The 12,427-nt window shown below is 42.9% G+C and overlaps 1 protein-coding gene across 3 annotated transcripts in view; it reads left to right on the top strand.

The window, feature by feature from the left end:
• Nhej1 (non-homologous end joining factor 1) overlaps positions 1-12,427 on the top strand; it is a 103,268-nt gene that overhangs the window by 3,805 nt on the left and 87,036 nt on the right. For 2 of the 3 annotated variants that reach the window (XR_009056686.1, XM_057762205.1), the window contains exons 2-3: positions 3,298-3,474; positions 4,069-4,296. Coding sequence is in view for 2 of the 3 variants with exons in the window: in XM_057762205.1 (XP_057618188.1) it covers positions 3,298-3,474; positions 4,069-4,296 (405 nt within the window). In the remaining variant the exon portion in view is untranslated. Of the gene's footprint in view, positions 1-2,566; positions 2,665-3,297; positions 3,475-4,068; positions 4,297-12,427 lie in introns of all 3 variants that reach the window. The other variant, XM_057762206.1, reaches the window with a different exon arrangement.

Below are 12,427 nucleotides of genomic sequence, written 5' to 3' on the forward strand. Positions count from 1 at the left end.
CCCGCTAGCCCTAGCCTCTCACTGGCTAACTCTCACATCTTGATTAACCCATTTTTCATCTGTGTTAGCCATGTGGCTTAGTACCTTTTTTTTTTTAATATTTATTTATTTATTTATTTATTTATTTATTATGTATACAATATTCTGTCTGTGTGTATGCCTGCAGGCCAGAAGAGGGCACCAGACCCCATACAGATGGTTGTGAGCCACCATGTGGTTGCTGGGAATTGAACTCAGGACCTTTGGAAGAGCAGGCAATGCTCTTAATCTCTGAGCCATCTCTCCAGCCCCTGGCTCAGTACCTTTTTTCAGTGGCACAGATCACATCCTGCTGCTTTGGTAGTCTGGGCAGGATTGGGAGGAATCAACTTCCTCCTTCCCAGAATTCTCCTGTTCTCATTGTATCATTTCTGCTTCCTGTCTGGTTTTCCCACTATACTTCCTGCCTGGCCAATTAGCGATTATTTATAACATGATTGACAGAATACAGACAATTCTTCTGCACCACTTCCCCCTCTTTTTTTTTTTTTTTTTAAAGGAAAATATCCATAGTCCATTTTTTGGGAATGTGGGCGTAGTATTCCAGGCTACTTCCAGCTGGTTGGGGGCATTGATAATCTTATGGGGACCTAAAGAAAATTTAGAGTTATGATCAAGTCCTGAATGAAGTATCCTATGAGTCTTGATCATCTCAGGCAGCAGTCTTAAACCTGTTCTGAAGAAGAACTCAGACATCTGGGCCATCTATTCCTGCCAGAGATTTATCAGGTGGTGTTCCTTGATCAAAGCTGATTTTTCTTAACTCTGAATAAATCCACAGCCTCTCATTTTCTGTGGAAACAAAAGCAAAATCTCTTCTCTAAAATAACATACCTTTTGACTTCAATTTTGAAGCCAAGGTATTTTCAAAATACCTATCTTGGATTAATTCAACAGCATTTATAAGCAAATATCTTTTAGCAGCTGTTGCTCTTTCCTCAGCATTCAAACAATTCAAAGAGAGCATAATAACATACAGTATCAAGATTCTCTGTGTATTTTCCATCTTTACGTGGCTTTATTTTAACCTCTATTTCTTTTATTTTTACTTTTAACTTTTGGCTTTTTGAGACAGGTTCTCTGTGTATCTTTGGCCTGGAACTCCCTCTGTAAACTAGGCTATCCTTTAACTCATAGAGATCCATCTGTCTCTGTCTCCCAGGCGTCTTTCTTTCTTTCTTTCTTTCTTTCTTTCTTTCTTTTTCTTTCTTTTTTCTTCGAGAACTTTAACCTTTAGCCTGTATATATTTTTAACATACTATAAACCATTTAGAGGTTTTCTTCTTCTTTGAATCTCTCTTTACTGTATATCTCTCTATTTCTGACCACATGGGTCTTTAATTTGCTAAGAAATATGGAGAAGTTTTTTGCCACAACTCTATGGCATTTCAAGGTCCTTGCCAGGAAGCAAGCTGCAACAATGTATCCATCAGGACTACCTGCTTGAAAGAGTCAGAGTTTTCCCTGGCAGGAAGGCCCAGGAAGCTGGCATTTTAAAACAGCAGCTTTTTTCCTGCTACAGCTGAAAACCAAAATGCTTTACTCTAGTCTTTTCCAAGCTTTCTCAGGCTTTTTGTGGATGCAGTTATCCACGTGGGCGCCAATTTGTAACATGAACAGGCCTGGCTTGTTTGTTGTTGTTTTTGTCCTGCCCAGTTTCCTACAACTGTTTGTCCCCAAAGAAAATCACACATAGGTCTCTATAAGTTATAAAGCTGGTTGGCCCATTAGCTCTAGCCTCTCACTGGCTAACTCTCACATCTCGATTAACCCATTTTTCTGATCTATGTTAGCCATGTGGCTCAGTACTTTTTTCAGTGGGGCAGATCACATCCTGCTGCTTTGGTGATCTGGGCAGGATTGGGAGGAATCAACTTCCTCCTTCCCAGAATTCTCCTGTTCTCATTGTATCATTTCTACTTCCTGTCTGGTTTTCCCACCTATACTTCCTGCTTGGCCAATCAGCGTTTATTTATAACATGACTGACAGAATACAGACAATTCTCATGGGGGATAATTCTCTTCTCCACCACAGGAATCCTAGGAATCCAGCTCAGCTCATCAGGCTTGCCACAAGCGCCCTTTCCTACTGACCCATACTTTGCTTTTAGCAACCAAATAATTTAAATGTCCTGACCCTCACATTTAGGATTTAAGTTTTATTTATTTGGCATTTTGAGACAGGGATCCTCTGTGTAGCCCTGGCTGGCTGGAACCCACTATAGACCATGTTGGCACCACACTTGGGGAGCCACCTGCCTCTGCCTCCCAGGTGCTATAATTCGAGGTGCGTGCCACCACCACCCTGACAAATTTTTTTTCAAGACAAGAATCATTCTTTTCCTTCTAAAAGTTCTGGGAAAGATACCATTGACACATATGGGATTCAAGTAAAGATTCAATAGGATTGGCTTGGGTTCCCATATTAGATGCACCAATATGCTGATTTAACACTATGGAAGAAAGAGATCTTCTCTTTCCTCCCCTTTTCTTCTTTTTCTTCCTTCTTTTCTGCTTTTATATCAAGGTGCGTCTGACTCATATATCCCCAGCCGGTCTGAGGATCCTGAACTCCCAGGCTCCAACTCTCAGTTCTGGGATTACAGGCATGCACCACCATACCTGGTAAAGACATGTTTTCTGTTCTTTAGGAACTTAACATAAGAAATAATCCGATTTTTTTAAATTTGGTTTTTTGAGACAGGGTTTTTCTGTGCAGTCTTGGCTGTCCTGGAACTCTCTCTGTAGACCAGGCTGGCCTTGAACTCACAGAGATCTGCCTGCCTCTGCCTCCTGAGTGCTGGGATTAAAGGTGTGCACACGACCACCCATCAATATTCTGATCTTTAAAAAAGATTTCGTTTTTGTTTTATGTGTATGAGGGTTTTTTCCTGCATGCATACAGATACTAGATGTGCAGTACCTGAAGAGGCCAGAAGAGAGCCTCGGATCCCCTGGAACTGGAGTTACAGATGGTTGTGAACGGCCTTGTGGGTGCTGGGAATTCAACCCTAATCCTCTGGAAAAGCAGTCAGTGTTCTTAACCTCTGTGCCATCTCTCCAGTCCCAGATTCTAAACTAATTTTAGGTCAGTTGTGAAGGGGTAGTTAAGCTGGTTATATAAAGCAGGAGTTGTGCTTTTATGTCTGTTTTACTGGGGAGGGTTTTCACACGATTCCAGTTGATGTGGAATCGTGAGTGGTCCTCTCGGGGGCTGAATATCCTGGAGCCCTGTGCTAAATTAGGACTTTCCTGCAGATGGAAGAACTAGAGCAAGGCCTGTTGATGCAGCCGTGGGCGTGGCTACAACTCGGTGAGAACTCACTCTTGGCCAAGGCGTTTATCACCAAGCAGGGTTATGCCTTGCTGATTTCGGATCTTCAACAGGTGTGGCATGAACAGGTGGATGCTTTGGTGGTCAGCCAGCGAGCCAAGGTAAGATATAAGTGTGAATAGAAGGATCACTGTGGTGTGGTGTGCTGGCTAGAGGACGTTAACATCCGTCAAACTATCTGTCTATACATTGGCAAGGAAGGCTGAATTGGTTTGAGGCAATTATAGACTGAAATCTCGATCCTAAAGATGCAAAAATCTGAAATGCTCTAAAATATGAACTTTTCACATCCTCAGTACTCAAGCACTCAAAACGTTTTAGATTTCAGATTTTGGATTTTGGGGTCAGAGTTGTGTAACTAATAAAAATTTATGCATAGATTCCAAAATCCAAGAAACTCAGAAATATGAAACATTTCTGGGGGGGGGCACGAGAGGTTCATTTTGTATGAACAATAATACTTATTCTCATCTATATTATATGATGTATTTACTATAGTAAATTCAGTAAGTTGATCTTGCCCAGGACAGAACCGTGGAGCAGGCTAGTTGATCTTTGCAGCTCTTTTTCTTGTCTTCATTCTGCTGCAGTTCTTCCCCTTTGCTTCCCCCTCCTCTCCTGCCGTTGTCTTCCTGGATTCCCCTTTGCTCTTGTCTTTGAGGAGTTTCTTTACCGCCCTCACTCTGTCTCTCTAGGAGCTGAACAAGCGCCTAACTGCTCCCCCGTCCGCTTTCCTCCATCATCTGGAAGAACTGCTTCTCCCACTGTTGAAAGATTCTGCTCAGCAGGATGCTGCTCACCCCAGCAAAGCTGCTTTCTCCTGTGATCGAGTAGCGGAGACCCTGATTCTGCGGGTGCGAAGTGAGCTGTCTGGTCTCCCCTTCAACTGGCATTTCCACTGTACCGCAGCTAGTTCTTCACAGGTTAGTGCAATTTAGATATGGGTGCAGGTGGGGATCCCAGCCGCTTCAGATCTGGGTGTCCTGGTAGTTCCTGGGATTATTTTGTTCTTTTCTTTTTTCAAGACATGGTTTCTCTTTGTAGTCTTGGAACTCGCTCTGTAGACCAGGCTGGCCTTGAACTCACAGAGATCTGTTTGTCTCTGCCTTCTGAGTGCTGGGATTGAAGACTCCACCACCACTGCCCAGCTGAAATTCTTTTCTAATAAGGGAAAAAAAAAAATCTCCCTGACTAGACCAGAGGCTATGGGGATTTTTGACTGGTATAATCTTGCCTTGCAAAAGGAGCTGGGTTTGGATCTTCACATTTTATTTGGTGACTTCATCCAGTATTATTATTTTAATGACAGGGTCTCATGTATGCTAGGCTATTCTAGGATGACGTCATTCTTTCACCTGCGTGTTAGGGGTACACCACCATGCTCAGATTATGCAGTACTGAGGGGTCGACCCAGGGCTTTGTGTTTTTCTTGATTTTTTTTTTTTTTTTTGAGATAGGGTCTCACTGTAACCCTGGCTGGTCTGGATCCCACAGAGATCTGCCCATCCCTGCCTAATACCATGCCCACTTTTCTTGATTTTTTTTTTTTGAGAGTCTTATTATGCAACCTTAGCTGCCTGAAATCACTGTATAATCCAGCTTGCCTTGAACTTGAAGCAATCCTCCTGTCTCAGCTTCCAAAGCTTGGGATTCACCATACCTGGCTTAAAGCAGAGGCTTTAATAGTTCCAAGCTGTGATTCAGCAAGACCACTTGGCTAACAGAGTGCAGTGTGACACTTTCTTGAGCTTTTTCTCCTCCTTTTGTCCTTACGCTTTTCCTACAAGATAGATATTATTATTTCCATTTTTCAGAACAGGAAACCAAGATTGAAAGCCCAAAGCCATCCAGCTTATTGATGACTGAGCTGGAAATTGAACTCTGCATTAATCTAGTCAACCTCAAAGCCCTCTTTGACAGACTGGGAGGATCACACCTTCCTCTTGCTTGTAGCTTTACTGCCCCAAGAAATTTTATTAGTAGTTACTAGTAAATTTAAGAACAAGTTTTCACGCTGGGCGGTGGTGGTACATGTCTTTAATCCCAGCACTTGGGAGGCACTGTGAGTTCGAGGCCAGCCTGGTCTACAAGAGCTAGTTCCAGGGCAGGCTCCAAAGCTACAGAGAAACCCTGTTTCAAAGATAGAGTTTCAGCCAGGTGTGGTGGCATATGCCTTTAATCCCAGCCTGATCCTATGTAGCATGTTCCAGGACAGCCAGAGCTACATAATAGAGAGATCCTGTCTCAAAAAACAAACAAACTCAACAACAACAACAAAAGAGCAAATTTTTAAATCTGGGCATGATTGCACATGTCTGTAAATATAGCACTAGGGAGATAGAGGCAGGAGAAGTATAGCATGAATAATAAAAACCCAGAGACAGACATCGGGGTTCAACCTGAGGTTCAGAAGAGCAAAGCAGCCAGCCACTAGAGAGACCTTCTACCTCTATCAATGCTCAGACCAAAGGGGCATTTCTGGATCAATCTTGTGTAGCCCAGGGTAGCCTTGAATTCACAGAGATCCATCTGCCTCTGTCACCAGAGTCCTGGGATTAAGTCCTGTATGGCTGACTAGTGTGACTGCTTTGCCTTCTGATCTTCAGGCTAGCTTTATTTGTTAAAATACAAATACTATACCACTATAGAGGACCATAAGTTTAAGGCCAGCCTCAGCTACATAGTGAATTTAAGTGTAGCATGGGCTACATGATACTCTGTCTCAAAAACCAACCAACTGCTGGGCATGGTGAATGCATTTATTCCCAGCACTCAGGAGGCAGAGGCAGGCAGGTCTTTGTGAGTTTGAGGCCATCCTGGACAGTCAGGACAGGTACGTAGAAAACCAAAAAGAAAAAAAGGAAGGAAGGAAGGGAGAGAAAGAAAAGAAAAAAAATCCGACTTTGAACTGGATTTAGTTTATCTGGTTTGAATCCCATCTTCATCTCTTTGAGGATTTGAAATAGTCTATAAAACTTAAACTATAAGCCTTGAATTTCTTCCAACTATCCGCTGTAACTGATGGGAATGTAAAATAACACAGGCAATGTCTTAGGGTTTCTGTTGCTGTGAAGAGACACCATGACCACAGCACCTCTTACAAAGGAAAACCTTTAACTGGGATAGCTCACATACAGTTCAGAGGTTTAGTCCGTTATCATCATGGTGCGACATGGCAGTGTGCAGGCAGATGTGGTGCTGGAGAAGGATCTGAGGAGTCTCTTTTCTCCCCTTGAGATAGTTTCTCTGTGTAGCTTTGGAGCCTGTCCTGGATTTTGCTCTGTAGACCAGGCTGTCCTGGAACTCACTCTGTAGACCAGGCTGTCCTGGAACTCTCTCTGTAGACCAGGCTGTCCTGGAACTCTCTCTGTAGACCAGGCTGGCCTGGAACTCTCTCTGTAGACCAGGCTGGCCTGGAACTGCTCACCATGTTTTATGTGGGTTCTAGAGCTACAAGCACAGGTCTTCATGAGTGTATGACAAGCACTTTACTGACTGATCTGAGCTATCTCTCCTGCCCCCCAACTTTTGTTCTTAAATTGAGCATACCCTCTCTAATCCAGCTATTCGATTCCTATATACTTACTTAAGAGTGATAAAAGTACATGTCTGGCCAGGTAGAGTGGTATACGCCTTTAATCCCAGTACTCTGGAGGCAGAGGCAAGAAGAGCACCCTGAGTTTGAGGCCTGCTTGGGCTACTTAGTGAGTTCTAGGGCAGCCAGAGCTTCACAGGAAGACCCAGTATCCCAGAACAAGAACTAACCCTCTCAACTCTCCTTCCCCACATAGAACCACTCAGATTTCTTCACAAATGTTCACTGTGGTCTTTTTATTTTATTTTATTTTGTTTTTTTCTTTTCTTTTTTTCAAGACAGGGTTTCTCTGTAGCTTTGGAGCCTGTCCTGGAACTAGTTCTTGTAGACCAGGCTGGCCTCGAACTCACAGAGATCCGTCTGCCTTTGCCTCACGAGTGCTGGAATTAAAGGCATGCACCACCACCATCCGGCCATTGTGGCCTTTTAAAACTTGTTATTTTATGGGTACGTGTTTAGCCTGTATATCTGTCTATGCATCACATGTGTGTCTGATACCTGCAGGGGCCAAAAGAGGTCATCATACTTCCTGGAAATGGAGTTGCAGATAATTGTGAGCTTCCACATGGGTATTGAGAATTTTTAGAATCAATAAATAGTGCTTGCAGTATTCAGTAGAACTCAGTGATCAGAATGTTCTGTGGGTGGTGGAGGGTGCAGGTTGTCTAGCAGAGCAATCTACAAAAACTTCATTTTCTACTTCCCACTTCAAGATACAATCCACATGAAGTTTCCTACAGGTGACGTGAAAGTTTGGCACCAATAAATGAATGCAGATGGAGTCAGGTGGTGGTGACACAGGCCTTTCATCCCAGTACTTGGGAGGCAGAGGCAGGTGGATCTCTGAGTCTGAGGCCAGCCTGGTCTATAGAGTGAGTTCCAAAACAGCTAGGGCTACACAGAGAACCTTGTCTTGAAAAACAAAACAAAACAACAATAAAAAAACAGCTGCAATAATAACAAAAACAAAAAAGAGAGAGACTATAGATGGAACAAAGAACTTTTTTGTTTGTTTGTTTTTCTGTTTTCTGAGACAGAGTTTCTCTCTGTAACGGCCCTAGCTGTCCTGGAACTAGCTCTATAGGTCAGACTGGTCTTGAACTCACAGAGTTCTGCCTCCCTTTGCCTCCCAAGTGCTGGGATTAACAGCATGTGCTACCACAGCCTGGGGAACATCTTTATTTTTAAAGTTTTTTATTTTTAATTTTTAATTATGTGTATTTCTGTGAGTGGGCTTATGTGCTTGAGAGACCAGAAGATCTCCTGGACCTGAGTTACAGTGTTTGTGGGGAATCAAACTTGGTGTCCTTTGGAAGAGCAGCAAATGCCTTGAACCTCTGAGCCATCTCTCCGGCCAGCAAAGGTCGTCTCGAGAGACCTTGAGTGCTTGAACTACTCATTTGTCACTGGTTTGTTTGTGGTATTGGGGATCAAGCCCAGGGCCTCGCACTTGTGGCTCACACTCTACCAGTGAGCTACACCCTAGCTAAAGATGTTCTCTGATGTTGCCCAAGGCTGGCCTCCAACTCCTTGGGGCAGGACCACCTCAGTCTCCCAAGTAGCAATGGCTGCAAGTGTGCACCATTGTGACCGACTTTCTGAGGAGACTGCTAAGGCCCATCCACAGGTCCTGTCCTGTAGTTAGCCCTCACATTTGTTGACTTTGATTGAGTTTCTTGTGAGTGCTTCCGTCCTACTTTATATACAGAATTTCATAGCCATTCAGAGCCCCTGATTTTTTTTCAGGTGACACCAGGGGGCACTGTTTCCTCAATGATGCTTCTGGCATCCAACCATTTGAGACCTTTGAGAATCCCTAGTGATAGCTAGTCTCTTCGTGTATTATATAGTCCTACAAATTCAGACTGTTGTAAGTGGGGAGGCATCTGTCCTGGAGATTGGTGAACTCTAGTAATTTCTTCTTTCAAAAGTACAGAGTAAGTCAGGGGTATAGCTAGCTCAGTGTTAGAGCACTTGTTTAGCATGGACCAGGAACTTCAGCGGGGTGTGTGTGTGTGTGTGTGTGTGTGTGTGTGTGTGTGCAATAAACACTCGAGTAATGATAAAAAGATAGAGGAAAAAACTGAAGGCTGAGGTAACTCTCTTAGTGTAGCTTTCCAGCTGAGGAACTGTCTGTCATGGGAAAGAAGCTGCAGTGTGTAGAGGAGAATGAATTTTGATTGGCCACAGGGAGACGTTGGCTTAGGACAATGGTTAACAAGTATATTTTAGTTCAGATAAAGTCCTTATCATGGAACAAAGAAGACTGTTATCCCAGGGAAACCCCCGGGCTGCAGGGAACTTTACAGGGAAGAAGCTAGAGCTGGTAGACACTATCAGGGATGTAGGCGGCTACTATTTCAGACGGGTGTGTGTGTCTGTGAGGTCATGCGGTTGGAAGTTTTGTCTGTTACTCATTCTTGCAATAGTTTTCATTTACTTTTTTTTTTTGAATGGGTAATTCATGCCAAAGACAAACATTTCATGCAGCATTTAAAGGTATACAGTTTTTTTTTTGTTTGTTTGTTTTTTTTTTTTTTCCGAGACAGGGTTTCTCTGTGGTTTTGGAGCCTGTCCTGGAACTAGCTCTTGTAGACCAGGCTGGTCTTGAACTCACAGAGATCCGCCTGCCTCTGCCTCCCGAGTGCTGGGATTAAAGGAGTGCGCCACTACCGCCCGGCTTAAAGGTATACAGTTTAAGAAACAAACGAACATGCTTTCTGTCTACTCTCTTATTTTTCTTCTAAAGCAATTACTGATTACTGATATCAGCTTTCTGTTTATTCTTTCTCTGTCTCTCTGTCTCTGTCTCTGTCTCTCTCTCTCTCTCAGAGTCTTATGTAGTCCAGGCTATCCTCAAAATCACAGTGTAGCCAAGGACCCTTCAACCTCTCTCCTGCCTTTACCTCCTCAGCACTGGGATTCCAGGTGTGCTGCCTGGTTCTCTGTGTGCTGGGGATTGAACCCGGGGCTGAGATTTCAGGTGCGAGCCATCACATGTTATTAACTCTAAGGGACTTAATAGTTCTTAATTCTCTGTCATAATTGTAGAATACAAAAGGCTTTGGGTCTCTGCTTCATGATTCTGCCTCTATCTTCCCTTGTGACAAATTTTACTGCTCCCTTTTTCCTATTGCCTGTTACTTCTAGTATCTAATACAACTTTCCCCTACCTTTTCTGTCTGTTTTAATTCTTTTATTAGATTTATTTATTTTATGTGTATGAATGTTGCCTGCATGTACGTCTGTGCACCATGTGCATGCTGGTATCCAAAGAGGTCAGAGATGGCATCTCATTTCCTGGAATTGGAGTTACAGACAGCTGTGAGACACTATATGGGTGTTGGGGATTGAACGTAAGTCTTCTGCAAGAGCAGCAACCAGTGCTCTTAGCTTCTGAGCCATCTCTCCAGCCCCTGTGTTTGTGTTTGAGACTAAGCTTCAAAATAGGATTCGGACTGTCCTCAAACTTGTGATTTTCCTGCTCCAGCCTCCCATTGCTGAGATTACAGGTGTGCATCTAATATAATTCTTGATATTATGTATTGTCACTTTCAGATTTGTCACCAGTTTTTTTTTTTTTTTAATGATTCCTAGGGGTCCAGAGTTTCTTAGTAGTAGGAAGAACACAAGCTTCAGAACCAGAAAACAAATTTACAATCAATCCCACTACCTTTAGATTACCTTTGGATTAGGACTAGAATTTTTTTTAAACTTTTTAAAAAATATTTATTCATTATGTATACAATATTCTGTGTACATGCATGTCTGCAGGCCAGAAGAGGGCACCAAACCTCTTTACAGATGGTTGTGAGCCACCATGTGGTTGCCGGGAATTGAACTCAGGACCTTTGGAAGAGCAGGCAATGCTCTTAACCACTGAGCCATCTCTCCCGCCCCAGGACTAGAATTTTTATGACTCAGTTTTCCATCTATCAAATGTTAGTTACAACATTACTATTGCTGTATATATATGATGATTAGACAGAGGACATGTGCAGCATTACCATAGGCTGAGGACAGTGAAAGCTGAGGTCATAGGAGATGCTGGCAGAGCCAGGACTAGAGTCTGTCTCTTGGTTCTCCAGTCTGCTGATAGTTTCACTTTGCTCTCTGGTATAGCTCATCTGGGGCCAGCTGTCTCCTGCCTAGGACTCATAAACGTTCAGTAGGAAATCAGAAGACTTTAGGGGGTGGGTTTACAGTGTTTCCCTCTCTGGGGAAGAATGGTAACTTCTATTGTACCAACCACTGCCGGCCTGTCACGGAGCTCTTCACATGCAGAGGCTTGTAAGCACATCTTCATATTTTGCTTTCCATGAATGAAAGGGAATATCCCTTACCTGAAGTACTGCATGGTTTTTCATGTAATGCCTTTGGAGGCATACTGATCTTTTTACATGGTTGCTTGTCTTTTATTTTATTTTTTATTTTGATACCAATCTTTTTTATGGCCATTAATACGTATTTTGGGGACTTCTAATCAGCATTCATCTAAGTTTAAAAACATAGAAACCCTCTCAGGCCCAAGAAAAATCATTTTAATGTTCCTCTAACTTTGAAATTAATTATAGCTCAGGAATTCAGAGTGGTGTGAAATTATTTGGTAAGTTGAAATATTTCCCGATTAAAAAACATTTTTTTTCTATATAGATGTAATAGATCATTTCAGTTGCCTGAGACCATGATATTCTATTTCAAAAACATGGCAGTTGTTAAAAACTATTCCTTGCCACGTTTCATGTTGTTACATTTAGCATCTCAAAGGTGGTGCTTCCCAGCCCACCATAGTGAGAGATTGGTTATTAACGTTAGGAGTTTCTCTTATTTGAGGGGTGCCACCAAAGGGCCACTGTGGCTGCTTGGTTAGCAATGATAATTATTTTCAGTTCAGTCCACCAAACCTCTATTGGCTTTCATACAATTATTTGCCTGTTTTTCTAATCTACCTTGACCAGGACCAAACTTATCAAAATAATTCCTAGGGCACAGAGTTGAGCCTAGGCCATCTTATTTTTTTTAATGCTTATTTTTTAAAGTTACTGTTTTGAGTTAATTATTATGTGTATGCATGAGTGCTACAGTGTACATGTGGAGGTCAGAGGGCAGCTTGCAGGACTGAGCCCTCCTTCTACCATGTGGGTCTGGGAGACTGAGTTCTGGTCATCGAGCTTGGCAGTTTGCTGAGCAGTCTCACAGGCCCAGGATATGGCTTAAAGCCGGGAGTTCTGAGTGGTACTTTTTGGAGGCCTAAGTCCTTCCTGAGGACCTAGGATGGGTAACAGAACCAGTTTGGGATGTGCCAGTGACAAAAAAAAAGATAAAAGTAAAAACTGTCTATAGCTGGACTTGACTCTGGCCTTCTACCCTGTGCCGGATACCTACGAATCTACCGCTCTTATCTGCCCACCCATACTTCCACATCCAGTCCTTTTTCTCTTCTGACTCATCTTTAGAGA

Source organism: Chionomys nivalis, chromosome 2 (genome assembly GCF_950005125.1).
Source record: "Chionomys nivalis chromosome 2, mChiNiv1.1, whole genome shotgun sequence".
NCBI classification, from domain to species: Eukaryota; Metazoa; Chordata; class Mammalia; order Rodentia; family Cricetidae; genus Chionomys; species Chionomys nivalis.